The sequence below is a fragment of the Solanum pennellii genome, chromosome 2 (genome assembly GCF_001406875.1).
Source record: "Solanum pennellii chromosome 2, SPENNV200".
Lineage (NCBI taxonomy): Eukaryota > Viridiplantae > Streptophyta > Magnoliopsida > Solanales > Solanaceae > Solanum > Solanum pennellii.
This window is the reverse complement of record NC_028638.1, coordinates 2,078,909-2,095,990: the sequence shown is the minus strand read 5'-3', so window position 1 is coordinate 2,095,990 and position 17,082 is coordinate 2,078,909. Positions and strand designations below refer to the sequence as shown.

Genomic DNA, 17,082 nt, shown 5'->3' with positions numbered 1-17,082 from the left:
CTAATTCTACGTGTCGGTTCGTGACACCCGATCCCCTAATTCTACGTGTCGGTTCGTGACACCCGATCCCCTAATTCTACGTGTCGGTTCGTGACACCCGATCCCCTAATTCTACGTGTCGGTTCGTGACACCCGATCCCCTAATTCTACGTGTCGGTTCGTGACACCCGATCCCCTAATTCTACGTGTCGGTTCGTGACACCCGATCCCCTAATTCTACGTGTCGGTTCGTGACACCCGATCCCCTAATTCTACGTGTCGGTTCGTGACACCCGATCCCCTAATTCTACGTGTCGGTTCGTGACACCCGGTCCCCTAATTCTACGTGTCGGTTCGTGACACCCGGTCCCCTTAATACTACGTGTCGGTTCGTGACACCCGCTCCACTAATCTCATTCTATTAATTCATCAATCCTTCTTTTATACCAAGGCATCATCAACCCCATTACTTTAGTTCATCAAGCCTTCTTTTATACTAAGGCATCATCAATCTCATTAACAAAGTAGATTAGGGTTTTTCAAGATTTGGGATTCAATAGCTTCATCATGCTTATTTTATCACAATTATATAATCACATTCATACAAGCATACAATTAAGCATATAGAAGGGTTTACAATACTACCCAATACATATCATTCGCTATTAAGAGTTTACTACGAATAGCATAAACCATAACCTACCTCCACCGAAGATTCGTGATCAAGCAAGCAAATTCCCCAAATTCTTGTTGTCCTCTTCGTTTCTCTCTCTCTCTACTCGTTCTCCCTCTCTTTCTGTTCTTTTTCTTTTTCTTATTCAAACCCTCTTTCTTTTACCCTAATTAGCATATAATTAAGTATAAAGATGGCAATAATATCCCACTAATTAACTCAAGGTTACCTCTTTTAACCCCCAAGTAATTAGACTTATTAACATTAACCCACTAACTTTATAATTAAAGCAGGAATAGTCCAAAACGCCCCTTAAATTACTAAACAGAAATCCGACCCAGCCTTGGATTACGCAGCCTGTGACGGGCCGTCGTGCCTGCGACGGTCCGTCCTGCTGCTCCGTCACAGAGTTCAGAGACTCAATTCCACTAAAGGGTCTGTGACGGTCCGTCGTGCCCACGACGGTCCGTCCTGCCATTCCGTTACGAAGTTCAGAGAGTCGATTTCAGTACCCAAATTTCAGAATTCTAAGTGTTTTGGAACGAGACACCCTCGACGGTCCGTCGTGGGTTCCGTCGACTCACACAGTTTTTCCAGAAATAAAATCTGCTGCTCAAAACGACTAAACAGGTCGTTACATTTTTATTCAAGTTAGTTAATTGCATGTGATAAATATTTATATTTTTTTATATACATAGGAAAAATATCTCAATTGTATAACAAACACGGCAAAAACTTCATCAAGATAGCAAAACGTGTAAAATATTCATTTTTGTAAAGTGTAAGTTTTCTTCTACTTTACAAAGTTTAAGAAAAAATTCCACTTTACAAAGTGTAAGAAATAGTTCCAATATATTATAAAATGTAAACGTTATGGGACTAGCGGAAAACGTTTGGACTATTGGAGAAAGTGAAATTTTTTCTTCCACTAAGCCTATTTTAGTTACTTTCTAAAATAGTGACTTATTTCGGTCACTTTTATTTTTTTGGAACTTATTTAGGTTCTGAACTCTGTTTTATCAAGGTAAAAGTGAAAAGGGCAAGAAAATAAAAATTTATAATCTCAAAATAATGTATCTGAAACATTACAATAGTTCTAAAAAGAGTTTCTCAATCTTCTTTCGAAAAGAAAGTACAAGTTCTTCGTTTATAACATTCTTGTCCAAAACGTACACAAATGTTTGTGTTTCTACTTATCTTTCCATTCTATGTTTTTCCCCTCCTTTTCCGTGGTCGTTCAATTATCTTTTTGTACCAAGGTGGCAAGACAATTTATTTCAAAATAAATTTTGATATTGATTAATCGTCCTTATCCGGCATTGAAATCATTGAAACTTCATTCATAGTTGTTGATGCAGCTGGTTTGTAGTAATCAGAGCGGAGATATGTATCTCTATGATGTTTTTGCTTTTCACAACAACAATCTCATGCTCACAAGGTATACAGTTACATATTTTTATCTCAATGCAAATAATGTATCTTCGTCCACCTTTATACACCTATTTAGAAGATGAAACAACATGCACGCACACATTTGAATTTTAGAGATACATTACATATCAATTAACTCAATTAAGATACACAACGACCTAATGATAACTAGCCAAAGATACATGATAATTTATAAATTGATACATACCATCATATAACGATTAAAAAGTTCATACACCGTTACATTAAAAAAAAGAATAAATTATGATACGTTATTATCACAACACACTAACTCATATCTGTAAAACTTCATTACATATGCATCAAAATAGAACTAAATCAAGTTGAAATCAGTAATGTATCATGATTTATATATGCATACACAAATTCAATAATTAAAAAAGAAATGTATATGTAATCGATACTTTATACTAATAGTACAATAACTCATAGATCTGCAAAGCCATAAGATATGCGTCAAAGTTTTACGTATCAAGTTCTAATCAGTAATTTATCACGACTTATCGATAAATATACAAATTCATGAACGAAAAAATAATGATTAAAGCACAAGAAATATATGTTGCATATCTTTTGTTATCAGATCTTTCAATTCGAAAATTAAAGTCATGTCAAATAAACATTACTATTTTTGTCTAAGTTAATTATTAAATAACAAATTTCAATTCGCTTCATATTTGAAATCTGACATCTCACAATAGTAAGCAATCACAAGTACAAAAATAAAAATTCCAAGAATGTTGGCAAAGAAACTCAGGTCCTGGTCGGCAACCATTAAGATTTTTGTAAAATTTGAAGAACCCAAAAATTACGATCTTCAATTTTCCTTTCGTCGAGAGTGTCAAAAATCAAAATATTCATTATGTATCTTATCAAAAGTTTGGAAAATCCTATTCAAAAATTTGTTCATTGAAACAAAGATAAACATGAACAGAGATTTTGAATTTTGAATTGATTTGTTATTTAAGGATTTATGTTTATTTGATTGACATAATAAAGAGAATCTGGATAATGTAAATTAGAGGATTTGATTTAATTTTCTTATTTGTTATCCTTTTTAAACGCGACAACCACATATATAATGTATCACAGTTAATGTATCCGAACAGTCAATTATGTATCGGGACTGCAGATATTTTAAGGGATTTTTGTCAATAAAAAGAATAGGGTTAGAATGTAATTTAGGGTTTACATTATGAGATTTATGTAGATTATACTTTATTTGATTGGTGAATAATGGGCCGAGTCCATAAATATCCTATAACGCTTGGCCCATGTTTATTTATTAAAATAAGTAAAGGGGTGACTAATTCTGAATCACTAATAATACTAGATATCATGTGTCCGTCCAACGTATGTTAGTTTTTCTACTTCCAGTTTATGTGACACAAATGAAATTTGAAAAGGTGAACTAAATTTTTTATGTGTTTTCTAAAAGAATAAATTAAATTGTTAATTTATGGAGTACCTTTTATGTTATTTTCGAATAATATATATTACTCCATCTGTTTTATTTTATGTGATACAAGTGATTTTAGGAAAGCAAACGAAATTTCTTATATGATTCTCACATATTTTTAGTTGTCATTTTACTGTTATTCATAGTGCTATTTATTTTTTACGTTATTTTCAAACAATATATGCAACTTTTTAGCTTCGATAAAAATAAGGGAGTCAACCAAATTTCATTATGTTTTTTTAACTATGTTTTTCTAAAAAAAATCTTAAATTGTTACATTGTGTTTTTAAGCTTCCTTTTTTATGTAATTTTTAAATATGTAACAATTAGAAATTAAAACGAAGAATTAAAGTTTTCAAATCATTATATTTTTATATTAAATTGTTCAAATCTTTAAAACTCCACATATATGCACAAATTAATAGTTATCATTCTTGTAGATTTTTGCTTGCATGAGTTTCATTTTTACTTTTGATCATCATTCACTTTATATATAGAAAGATGTTTCTAAATTATTTATTCTTGATAGATTTTTGTTAGAATGAAATTAAATCTTTATTCTTGGTTATCTTTAATACAAATATATCATCCTATTCATTTTTATTTATAAAGTTACTTTTAACATCTTTTTCTTTAATTTCAATCTAATATATATTATTAATTTTATCACACTAACTTATTTTCAAGTATATTAATTAGAGCCAAAATAAAGATTGAAACAATTAATTCATGATTTTTTTATATAAAAAGTAAACTTTCTTATAAGCATAATGAATAAAAAAAATATTAAGAATCAAATTAAAGCAATAGTAAAATAGAGTAATAATAAAATAGATATCACAATAACTCACAAAAGAAATAAAAAGGAAATGAAGTAATAACAAAAAAAGTTAATGGTAATAACAATAACTTAAGATGTTTCTAGAACTATTTAATTTTTTGTTATCATTCTTGGTAGATTTTGTTAGCGTGCATTTATATTTATACACTTAATCATTTTTCACTTCATATATAGAAAGATAACTCTAGAATTATTTATTATATTTCTTCATAGATTTTTATTGGCGTGAACTTACATTTTTGTCCTTGATCATCCTCCCACTTCACTCTTCTATATAATAGAAAATTAAAAGAAAAGAGGTCTCGAAGGTTGGGAGCAAGCTGCAAAGGAGAAGGGCCGATAACGGGGAACGATTTTTTTATTTGTAAGAAAAGAAAAATAGGTTTAAAACTTTTGCATTTTATGTTCCTCAACTTTAGTCAATATTCGTCACTTTCTGTTTATAACAAATATTGATTATAATAACTAAATTAATGATGGATTGATGCATTATTTTTATATTTATATGTTTAAAATTAGGATTTGGTTCTGGGTGTTTTTATTTTATTTTTTTCGTGGTTGGGTTCCTGGTGGTAGAACATCATTTGAATTTGTTTTCAATTGAAAAATGCTTTGAGTTCAAAAGAATAGTTGTTTATTATTATTATTTTTAATGATGATAAGAAACAGTATAGAGGAAAACTAAGCTTAAGTGAGGAATTAATTACATATATATTTGTAAGTTGTAGTGATTTAGAATGGGAGAATTGAACTTCGTGTCATCATGTTATCATTAATGGTGACAATGTAATCATGGTAATTGATGAAAGACATTCATTCAAATTGTGAATATAGTGCTCATCCGGAATAAAACTATCAAGGATTTAGTCTGAGTTTTAGGATTTTCTTATAGTTACTCAAGTTTGATATATTGGTATATGAAATTAAATGCTAGTTATATTGTTTGAAATGAGTATTGTAAAATTTCATGATATTTGGAGGAAATTAGACTTGACCCTAGGATTAAAATTTAGGAGGATGATATGTAGCGTATGGATTGACATCAAGAATTAAGAACTGAATTATAGTAATATGGGTGTTGTTAAATTAGAATTTTTATCCCAATTGTTTTCGTAAATAAATTGCATTGATTTGAAAGTACAACGAAAAGAAAAGGCTCAAGTCTCTGAGTGATTGTTTGACTATTTGAGGCAAGTGAATTTCTAAACCCTGTTAAGTGTATAAAATTTCTGTCTTGCAATATGTGCTGGGGTAATGAGACTTGGTGATGGGTTGTCTTGTGCACATTGATTAATACTAATGATGAAAAAGGAAAAATAAAAGGAAATGTCAATAACTGACTAAATTTATTATGTATGATTGTGCTCTTTACTAAACCCGTATACTTGTGATAGCTAAGGTGATTACATATCATATTGATATTTGATTGAGAAGCATCATCCCTTTTATTGAAATCATATTGTGCATATACATTGAGATGAGATTGAATATAAGTTGGACTCGTGGAGATCGTCCGTGCTGGGGATGGCGAGATGTTAAGATTATAATTCGGGCACGTGGAGATCATCCTTGGGAATTTATTTAACTTATATAATGTGTTGAGATAGTACGCACGGACATGTGGAGATCGTTCTGTCGGTATATGCACCTATTGATCTCTCATGGGTCATGAACTCTCGATATATTTTTGAGGAGTATCATGTATATACTGTTGAGAGAGTACTTGATATCCACAAACATATCATTTAATGGTGTCACATTGCATTGCATATCATTATATCATTTATTCTTGTTGATTTCATGTTTTATTGGTGGTTGGAAAGTATTTGATATTTGATTGCCTCTATTTGATGAACTTGATCATGTTGATATTGTCAGTGCTTTTGTGGAAGTTGTGATTCATAAATATTGAGTTTGTTCTTGAGGATATGTAGTTTGTTAAAATGATTGTTGTTAAGTTGGGTGCTATGTAAACTGTGAACTGTTAGGTTAGGCTGGTTTTATGCAGGTTGTAGTTGTGGAGGTTCGGTTGGTGTGTAAGGAGTACAATATTTCATTTCCTTAGCATGTGTTTAGAAGTTTACTTCTTGAGTACTGTGTGGTTTGGTACTCATCCCTTGCTTCTACAAGTAGGTTGTGAGCGTTGATTTTGTGGTACTTATTATGCTCTTCTTTTTCGAGGCTTCTTGGAGATTTGTGAGGTAGTTGTTTGTCATCTCAGCAGACCTTCTTTCTCCTTATTTATGATTTTGTTCTTTTCTAGAAACAAGGTCATTGCATACTTGAATTTTTCTTTCAATTTTGTTGTAATACATTAGAGACTTGTACACGTGACAATCAAGTTTTGGAAATTTAATTAAGTTGACTTTATTTTTGCATTTATAGTGCGGTTGGGTTGTACGTTGGTGGGATAAGACGAGTATCATCACATCCATTTTTGATTCGTGACAAAATCATATCATAGCCCCCTTTCATAGGTCTCACGTGTATACAAGTCGAATCTAAGTAGAGTCTCAAGGATCGGTACGGAGACATCTATACTTATCTTCGAGATACAACAATTAAATCACACTCAATGTCAACTTCACCTAATTTTTCAGATATCAAATTTCAACTAACATTCAAAATCATCATACATCTCATATCAACACAGAAAATTCTTGATCACTCCAATTCAGTATACTATAAGCTCGTAACACATCATAACAGTCTATATTGTCCCATAAATAAAGTAGTTTCAATCCCTTCAAATCTTTATTAATCATATAAAACTTTAGATCCACACTGTTGAACATCAATAAGTTATCTATCATAATTTGAATAATCTAGCTCGACATAACCACATAAAGTCTTCCATATATAGTTGCTTATCACCCAACCAGAACTTAATCTTTAGAAAAGTCGATGATAACTTCCTAGTAAGTCTGTACCAAACTAGGTCACATCTCATAGGCATAACTAACCTCATAAGCAAAAATCAATAAATTCTTCAACTACAAATCAATGGCTTATACGAGAGGTCTTATTCCTTCACTTTTCTTAAATTCTTCTCATGACACAAAATTCTAAATATCTTGAACCCTTCAATACACTAGACTCTTTTTCTTGTCGCTAACTTGATTACCAATCTTATCCATTGACCAACAACCCATGATATTTTTACCTTGTCTTCTAAATCAAAGCATTTTATGAAACCCCCCTTATGTACAACAATCAAAAGTAATCAAATTTACTACTCAAAGTGTTTTTAGGTCCTTCCAAATGCTCAATATTCAATGCGATCGATCATGTCTTATCTTATTTATCCATAGCTTGACAAAAAATATTATCACGAACATAAATTCACCATAAAAAAACTTGAACTTTTGCATCCAACTGTGTAACCCAATCCCTTTATCTATCAACATTAACTCATACCTTGAAGAGTTTTATGAATTCACTTATCTTAGTCTATCGTTGATCACTCTTTTATTGACTTGTCATATTATTCGCAAGAAATCCAACCATACTCATCATCGAACTCAAAACCATTAACAAATAAAAAATATTTGTTCTAAATAGAAAGTGACGAATATTGACTAAAATTTGAGGAACATAAAATGCAATATATTTTAAACCTGATTTTCTTTTCTAACAAATTAAAAATCCTTGCCCGTTATCGTCCCTTCTCCTTTGCAGCTTGCGCCCAACCTTGGAAACCTCTTTTCTTTTAATTATTATTAATGATTTAGAATCAGTAACACCCTTACTTTTTTTAATAAATAAACATGGCCAAGTGTTATATGGACTAGGTTCATTAATCACTATTAGGTTGTGGAGCCTGATTTATATATATAACTGTTTACGCATTTTAACCTTCGCGGTGAGGTTGTCAGGGGGTTATGGGGGGCGGGAGCCCCCCATCCGAAATGGGGGTTCGGGGCAGCCCCCCGACTTAAATTTTAGGATGTACCATTTATTCTCTGTAACAAAAAATACTCTGATTTATTAATATATATACCCCATCGCCATGGAAGTTTACTCACGAGGTGTTACCATGAAATATTGGATTTTCTTTTTCTCTCTCTAGATCTGTCATCTCTTTCTCTTGAAATCCCGCCCCCCATCCGAAATGGGGGTTCAGGGCAGCGCCCCGACTTAAATTTTACGCTGTACTATTTATTCTCCATTTATTCTCTGTAACAAAAAATACTCTGATTTATTAATATATATACCCCATCGCCATGAAAGTTTACTCACGAGGTGTTACCATGAAATATTGAATTTTCTCTTACTCTCTCTAGATCTCTCATCTCTTTCTCTTGAAAGTTCTTGTGTTCTTCATTTATCAAATATGTGTGCGTAAATTCGATCCTAACAATCACCAATTAAATAAGTTAATTATTAAAATTATTAGTTAACTAAACAATTGTAATTAGCAAAAACTTTCCAAATTAACTTAACAAACTGATCAAAATTGACTAGAAGCAGCTATTGAGATGAGTAAAATAGTAATTTTTATGATAATTTCCAAAATAACTTTTTGGATCATTACATTATTGTACTTTGTGCTAGTGAACATGTGCTTTTTCCAAATTAAACAAAACAGCCAACTACTATTTTATTCCTCTATACACTTTATCTTGAGAGTATGAGACCTACTTCACAGGTGTTTAATTTTAAAAAGGTTGTTGGCATGCATCATTGCATAGTGAACTAGAAGATCTGAAGTAGTTTATATTTATATTAGTACTAACTAATTATTATATGTAAAAATCTTAATAATAGGATAAAATTTATCCACGATAGTAAATATAAAACTAAAAAAGCCCCCAAAAGTGAGAAAAATTACTGTATCACGAAAATTTCCACAATGTTGTTGGAATAAAGAAATATTCTTCAAAAGTATTGTCTAATAAAACAACAAATGAAATGTAAAAGACTAGCATGATGAAATATTTTAAAGTGCAACCAATATTTAAATTATTCTATTTTTTTAAGAATGAGTAATATATGATATATACTTAAATAATTTTTTAAATTAGATAAACAAATTAAAATAAAAAAAAAATTTATACGAATAAAGTTTTAAAGACTTAAATTAAAATATATTTTATTGATATCTCAAAATAACTAAACTCATACTTAAGGAATAACTTGATTTAAAAGACAAACTATATATAGAAATTCTAATTTAAAAATTAGTGTAGTAATGCAACAATACAAAAAAAATTCACATAACTTGCATATTTACGAGAAAAATAACTAAATGTTATATGAATTAACAGTGATTTTCACATATGTTGATGAAGTTTCAAGTGAAGAAAATAAAATGTATAATTTTTAATATTGTACTTCAATTTTTCTACAAAATAGAGGACGATGTCCATTCATATAACCCCCTGGCAACCTCACCGCGGAGGTTAAATCGCATAAACAGTAATATATGACAGTACATCAAATATTAATCAGGCTCCACAACCTAACATTTTGACCCGTTCCCTCATCTATGTAGTGGCGCGTGTTGTTCACTCCTATGATATAAAATTCAATCCGACCCGATTCGACTTTCCTTTTCTTCTCCTTTTGGCATGTACCTTCAAGAAATTTTCATTAATATTCATTTTTACCTGTCAAATGATATATATATAGTAGAGTTTTGTAGGACTTAAATTGTTTTTATTCAATAATTGAGAATGCATAAAAAAAATATTGTGGGGTATAAAGAAATCTGAATCTCCGCCTTCAAAATCATGAGATTCGGTATAAAGTACTTTTTTATTTTCTGGTTCATTGAATTTCCTAATTTCTGGGCTTTGATTGTTAAATTTTTAGAGTATTATACTCCTTTATTTGGTAGCAAAGTAGTAATATGATAATTTCCATCATTTGGTAGTTTCATATGTAATGTAATGTTACCAAGGAAATTCTGAATTTGGATCAATAGTTTTTTGTATTAGGAATGAATGAACATTGATTTAATATGTTCGTATTGAACTTGATCGAGGTGAAAGCTATGCAGGTAGAATTAGATTATTTTGGTTTAAATTTGAGGAAGATGACATAAATTGATTAAACAATTAATAATAAAGAAAAAATAATGATACATGGCGCTTTTAAATTTCCATGGCAGTGAATATACTGCCTGACGCGTCTGATGTGCAACAATTCAGACTAGGGAATAGATTAAAATGGCTCATTTACAAAGATATTACATATTTTTGTGAGGTGATAGGACACTTTGAAAGTTAAGGTGTCTTTATGCAAATACGGGACAACATTAATAGGATTTTTATGTCTTTTCGCTATTTTAAACTTAAACGATAGATGAAAGAATGAAAAAATGACAAAAAGAAAAAAAAAAAAGATAAACTTAATTCTTAGTCCATGACCAGGATGAAGCTTGGGTGAAACTAAGTGGAGGTCCGACCGACTAATGTTGAAGAATCAGCGGGTGAGTTGTGGTTAGGGGTGAAATGCCACTCGCACCCAGAGCTAGCTGGTTCTTCCCGAAATGCGTTGAGGCGCAGCAGTTGACTGGACATCTAGGGGTAAAGCACGATTTTGGTGCGGGCCGCGAGAGCGGTACCAAATCGAGGCAAACTCTGAATACTAGATATGACCTCAAAATAACAGGGGGCCAAGATCGGCTAGTGAAACGATGGGGGATAAGCCTCATCGTCGAGAGGGAAAGAGCCCGGATCACCAGCTAAGGCCCCGAAAGATAAATAAAAGAGTGAAAAAAATGACAAAAAGAAGAAAAAGAAAGACGAACTTAATTCTTAGTCAAAAATGTCACATCACCACTTCTGGTTTCTGATTAAAAAAAAATATATATACATTGGATTTTGAAAAATATATTTCTACAATCGAGAACTAAAGAATTTTGTATTACTTGAGAACTCTGAAAACTAAAATAACAAAAAATTTAAGAAAATATCTCATCTTTGGTTATTTATGTTAATGCGATATATTTTTCCAACTTAAAAATTGAAGAAAGAAAAAAAAATTGGATGAGAATGAAAATTTACAAAGTACTCCTTCCGTTTCAAGAATGACCTAATTTAATTTGGGATGAAATTTAAGAAAAAAAATATTTTAATCTTGTAGTTCGAATTAAATTAAAGTTATGTCAAATGTACCAACATGTCATTTAATCTAGTTGTCTTAAACATATCACATAAAAAATTAAAATTAAAGTGTTGCAAAAAAAGATCTTACATTTTAAAACAAATTAAAAAGAAATTATGATATTTTTTTAAATAAAGGTAATTTATATCTTAAATCATCATCATATATATATGAATACGAGGGAGAAATATCAAACCATAAGAAAAATGAGTGTAATATATAAAATTTAAAGTATCTTCTTTAAGGTCTTATTACTCACACTGAATGCACCTTATTCAAATGTTGAGACATTTATCCTTTGTATCAACTATCAAACATGCAGGGGCAATACCAATGCTCGTTCATTCTGTGATGGTCCATTATTACTCGTTAATTTGTAATATTTATATTTTATATAAATTATATTTAATTTTTATTAGATATTTTAATATCATTATTTATTTTATATTTTTTGTTATTTGTTTAAAAAATATATTAAATAATTATATTTTTATAAAATTAAATAAATACTTAAAACACAAGTTAATTATAAATGTATGTATGAATAATTTACCTAAAAAATCTGAAAACCCAAAATTTAAAAACTTAAGTTTTATTAATTTGGCATAATTTATAAACTTAAAAGTCCAACACAAAAAATATGGTTTAATATTTACAAAATTCAAAATCAATGTGACTTTATATGCATAACAATGATAGTAATTCAAATTCTTGAAGTCGAAGGTAATTTTTTGCCGCTTCTTTTAAGCAGTGAAATCCATATGTCATATCCAATTAATTATTAGTCAAACCGTATTATATGAAATGTACAATATATATGAAACACTCCACAATTCAGAAAGAAATTTTTTTTGTAATTATTAGTTGTAAAGGTGTGACATATGATTGATATGACTACTCCATATATATATAAAATTGTTTATTTTATTTCAATTTATTTGGTTTTTAGTTAAAAAGAAATTTTTTTTTAACCACTTTTAAATTTTAATTTTCTACGATATATTTAAAATGATAAAGTTAAAAATTATTTTTTACATTTTACAGATTTCTAGTTATTTAAAGACCACAAGATTCTTTCGATATGAAACTAAATTAAGATAACTAAATTGAAACAGATAAATTTTAATAAATAATATTTATTTCCTAATTAAGATGACATTTGATAGGGTGAAAAAATAAGATTTATAATAGTAGTATTGAAATGCTAATATGAAACAAACTAATGTAGGTAGAGTTGTTTGTAATTGTGGTGGTTATGCAGAAATTGACAATTATTTTTATCCCTTAATCACATTAACAGAAAAATTATATTATACCCTTATATGTAACAAAATATATTAATGTTGATTATGAAGTCATGAAGAGTCCCCGAAATATTTTGCAACTAGCATTTCACATAAATTTCCGAAAAGAGTATATTGCATTTAATTCACATAGATGTGATTTCGACAATTTATACATGCTTACATTAAAATTAATCTTAAAGTTGGAGTAGCTCACGCTAAAATAACTTTAGTGATGTGCCTCCAAAGCAAAATCAATTCATACAAAAAAAGATAAGTTCAGTGCTACAAGGTTAGAGTATCGTAATAGGAATAGTTAGCAAGAAGAGACATTATCTCTTCATCATCTTCTTCAACATTATGAGGAGGAGTACTAGTAGTGCAATAAGTATCAAAGAAAGGGTGTAATTGGTGAGGCATAGACGACATTAGTCTTCTCTTCTTGTGATTTTTCATATTACATATTTGTCTCAATTTCTTTGTTTTCTCCTCAATTTCCATGTCGGGTATTTCTTCTATCTTCTTCTTCTCTTTCTCTAATACATTAATCATATCCTTCAACTTTTCTTTCATTTCATTTCCGACTCCGTTCTCCAATTCCTTCAAATATATATTATTAATCAGTATCATAACTACTTGTATATATAAGAAAAGAAGAATTAATTAATTGAAACAAGTTTATTAAGTTGTGTAGATATATATATACCTTAACATTGTTGATAATTGTTTGAAGACTCATCAATTTCCTACAAGGCCATCTTCTAATTCCCAAATTCCTACATCTTTTCTTCAAATGTGTCAATCCAATATGAAGTTCCTTTGATGCTTGAATAATTGGTATATAGAAATATTTTGAAATTGCATCTCGTGACAACATACTTGAACTATTATTATTAATCTCCTCCCTAATTTCCAAACATTTATCCTTTTCTTTTTCCATTAAAATAATTTCTTGATGATCATTACCCATTATGATCTCTTCTTCATAAATCTTATTATCATATAAGGATAATTTTTTCTTTCCCTCATTTTCAATCAATACAAATTCACTACTTATTTCATTCTCAATATTCCCATTTTCTTCATTCCATAATTCTCCTGCACCCACAACAAATATATATACTAGTCATGAATGATTTTATTTTGTATAAAAATATATACTATAATATAAATAAATAAATATATATATATATATATATATATATATATATATATAATTTAATCTCACCTGAAATAACGCTATAAAAAGATGAATCAACAGAAGTATTGTATTCCTTTTCCATCAGAGGATCAATAGCATGATGTCCTGAAAATTCACTATTTCTAAACCTAACATATTAATATATACGAATACACATCATAATAAAACATATATACTAAATAGAATCAAAAAAAATAATTTCTTGAAATACATTTTAAAGAATCACCTGAAACCAGTAAGAGAGTTAAGACACTCATTTGGGAAGGGAAGAGAAGCTTTGATTTGTCTTGAACACTGATCACTTTCCATATTTGTGATGAAGATCACAAAATGACTTTAGGTTTATTTATTTTTAGATTAGAATAGTGAGAGAGAAGATATAAGGTAGGGAGTAATAATTAATGCATTGAAAATCGTTTTGCATTAATTAATGGAGTGCACATGGATTAATATTGATATGATTGGTGATTGAACTCTTCTTTGTCAAATACACAAATAAAATTTATAATTATGACCTATTTTTTTTTGAAATTTGATCCTCCATTTTTATTTAAGGATAAAATTATTGTTTTATATGATTTTTTAATTCTATATAAAATATAATCACCTTGAGAATATTATGCATAGAAAGACTTGTGCATGATGCAACACAGTTTAAATGTTTAATAATCCTGTCCATATTAGAAAATTAAGGAAAAATATTTTTGTTACATAAGTTTTAGTTTCATAGGAACTTTCCATTCCATAGGGACTGGGAAGTCTAATTCTCTGTTAGTTTAGAAAAATTAACATCACATATACATTTAAGAGGATAAATATCAAATTGTAATCATACTTTTTAAAAATAAATTACTTATAACATATTATTATCATCTTATAGCACATCAATTAATAATATATTAATTAAAAAAATATTTAAAAATAAATTATTTATTGCATATTATTATCAAGTTATAGCATATTAACTAATAATATATTAATAAAAGAATTTATTTATTATTTAACTAATAATCATTATGTTTAAATAATCAGTTTCATTTATTAACTTACCTTTTATCAACAAAACTTTTTAAATTATTACTGATTAATCAATTACCTTTTAAAGTTTTTAATATAAATAATAAATTATTAAATATTAATCAATTACCTTTTAATGTTTTTAATATAAATAATAAATTGTTCTTTATTAAATATTAATTAAACTCATATTATATAGTTACCTTTTAAAAAACAAAATGTAAAAATTAGGGATTTCATTTTAATTAGTTTCATATTATATGGTTACCCAATAACTATCCACACCCATATCAAACAATACTCTTTTATCTTCCCCAATACACTCAATGTCTCCCCTATTTACATGCTTCTCTTTCTACTATATTAATTTTGCACGCCTTTTTTCACGTTTCTCTCTTTATTAATCAATTAAAGGCAGCACATGTTTCTCTCTCTATTCATTAATTAAAGATAAAAACTCTTTCAAGCTTTAAACTTATTTCCCAAAATCAGAGTAAGCTTAAAATCCTTATTCAACTACATCTCTATCAATCTTCCACAAAATTAGGTTTTTTATTTTTCGATTATCAAATTCGCAATATTGCATGATTTTCGGAAAAAATTGTGTTGTATCATCAAACAGGTTTATTTCTTAAAGTTTTTAATTTTTCTTTGATTCTTTTGTCAAATCATTTAATTTTTATATGTAGTTGCTTGATTTTAGGAGAAATTTACGTTATATAGATAATGCAAGTTTCTTCAAGTTTTATATTTGTTTACGTCAAATTCTTTAATATTTATTTGTCTATAAATTTGTAGGATTTGGGTTGTTGAATACAATATATAAACAAAATACCCTAAGGAGATTCACAAAAGGTACAAACAATACAGGTAACTTCATGGTTGAAATACCATCTTTTGATCTATGTATAACTCAAATTCAATCGCAAATTTCAGGCTATACAGTTGCGATGGAATTAGAGAAGAAGTCGAATGATGAACTAGTAAGGTCTCGTCCTTCCATAGTGTCAACGGTGAAAACAATCGAAAAAAATGTTACAAGAGGAGGAAAGTAAAAATTTTGTCCCGGACATAATTGGAGAATCGGTTGTTAATGAAGAATAAGATGAAGCGAGTGAAGAATCACATAGTTCATCAGTTTCTTCTTCTTCTTCTTCTCTTCTTGGTGTGTGAAACCAAGAGATGATTTTGACTTGTTACAAAAATCCAGCAGTAAAGATCTTGTAACACTTATGTCTGCATGTTGTATAAAATATATTTAACTATATATATCATAATATATTAACTGTTGTATTTAATGGTAGCATGCTTAAATGAATATTTGCACTTTATTAAATGTGTATGATTTTTGTATAAATTTCGATTGCAATATGCAAAAATATATGAACATTGTATGAAAAATGTATAAATATTGTATAAATTATTAATGTCATATTGAACTTTGATATATGTAACAGAAACAAATGGTATATATATGAACATTGTATGAATACTATATGAATATTTTATGAATGACAGTAAAGTTCAATGTATATATATAATGTATAAACATTGTATGAATTATGAATCTCATATTGAACTTGGATATATGTAACAGAAACAAATGGTACATATATGAACATTGTACGAATATTGTATGAACATTGTATGAATACTATATGAACATTTTATGAATGACAATATAGTTCAATGTATATTTATAATGTATGAACATTGTATGAATTATGAATGTCATATTGAACTTTGACATATGTAACAGAAACAAGTTATATATATGACAATATTTTACGAAACCAAACTTTATAATGTCAATGATAACAACTGCACTCAATAAAACAAAACGTGTTTCTAACATTCAAAACAACACAATAACAAATGTAATATTACGAAATTATTGTTATTGTACATGATAATTTGAACATGTCTTTCTATTGTGTCCAACTTGACGGCATCTACTGCAAGTCATTTTTGTCCTTTTGAATTTCACCTCAGCAAACCCCTTCCATCTTTCAAGTTTTGGTATACCCGCTGTACAAAATTAATACAAAACATATATTCTAATTTCTT

The 17,082-nt window shown here is 28.9% G+C and overlaps 1 protein-coding gene, 1 long non-coding RNA gene and 1 pseudogene across 2 annotated transcripts; 1 reads left to right on the top strand and 2 right to left on the bottom strand.

Annotated features, from left to right (window-relative positions):
• Positions 1–2,765: 2,765 nt before the first annotated feature.
• Positions 2,766–2,918, bottom strand: LOC107009662 (dolichyl-diphosphooligosaccharide--protein glycosyltransferase subunit 4B-like). Its single transcript, XM_015209003.2, has one exon. It carries the CDS (start codon positions 2,877–2,879, stop codon positions 2,766–2,768), a length of 114 nt encoding a protein of 37 aa, XP_015064489.1. The 5' UTR covers positions 2,880–2,918.
• A 10,060-nt stretch (positions 2,919–12,978) lies between these two features.
• On the bottom strand, positions 12,979–14,307 carry LOC114076051 (annotated as a pseudogene).
• Positions 14,308–15,532: 1,225 nt separating this feature from the next.
• On the top strand, positions 15,533–16,259 carry LOC114076046. The gene is made up of 3 exons (XR_003576428.1): positions 15,533–15,637; positions 15,814–15,870; positions 15,952–16,259. It is a non-coding gene; the product is annotated as an uncharacterized LOC114076046 (long non-coding RNA).
• The last annotated feature ends 823 nt before the right edge of the window (positions 16,260–17,082 follow it).

Coding starts and splice junctions, on each gene's coding strand:
- LOC107009662 (XM_015209003.2), bottom strand. CDS start 2,879: ATGGTTGCCGACCAGGACCTGAGTTTCTTTGCCAACATTCTTGGAATT.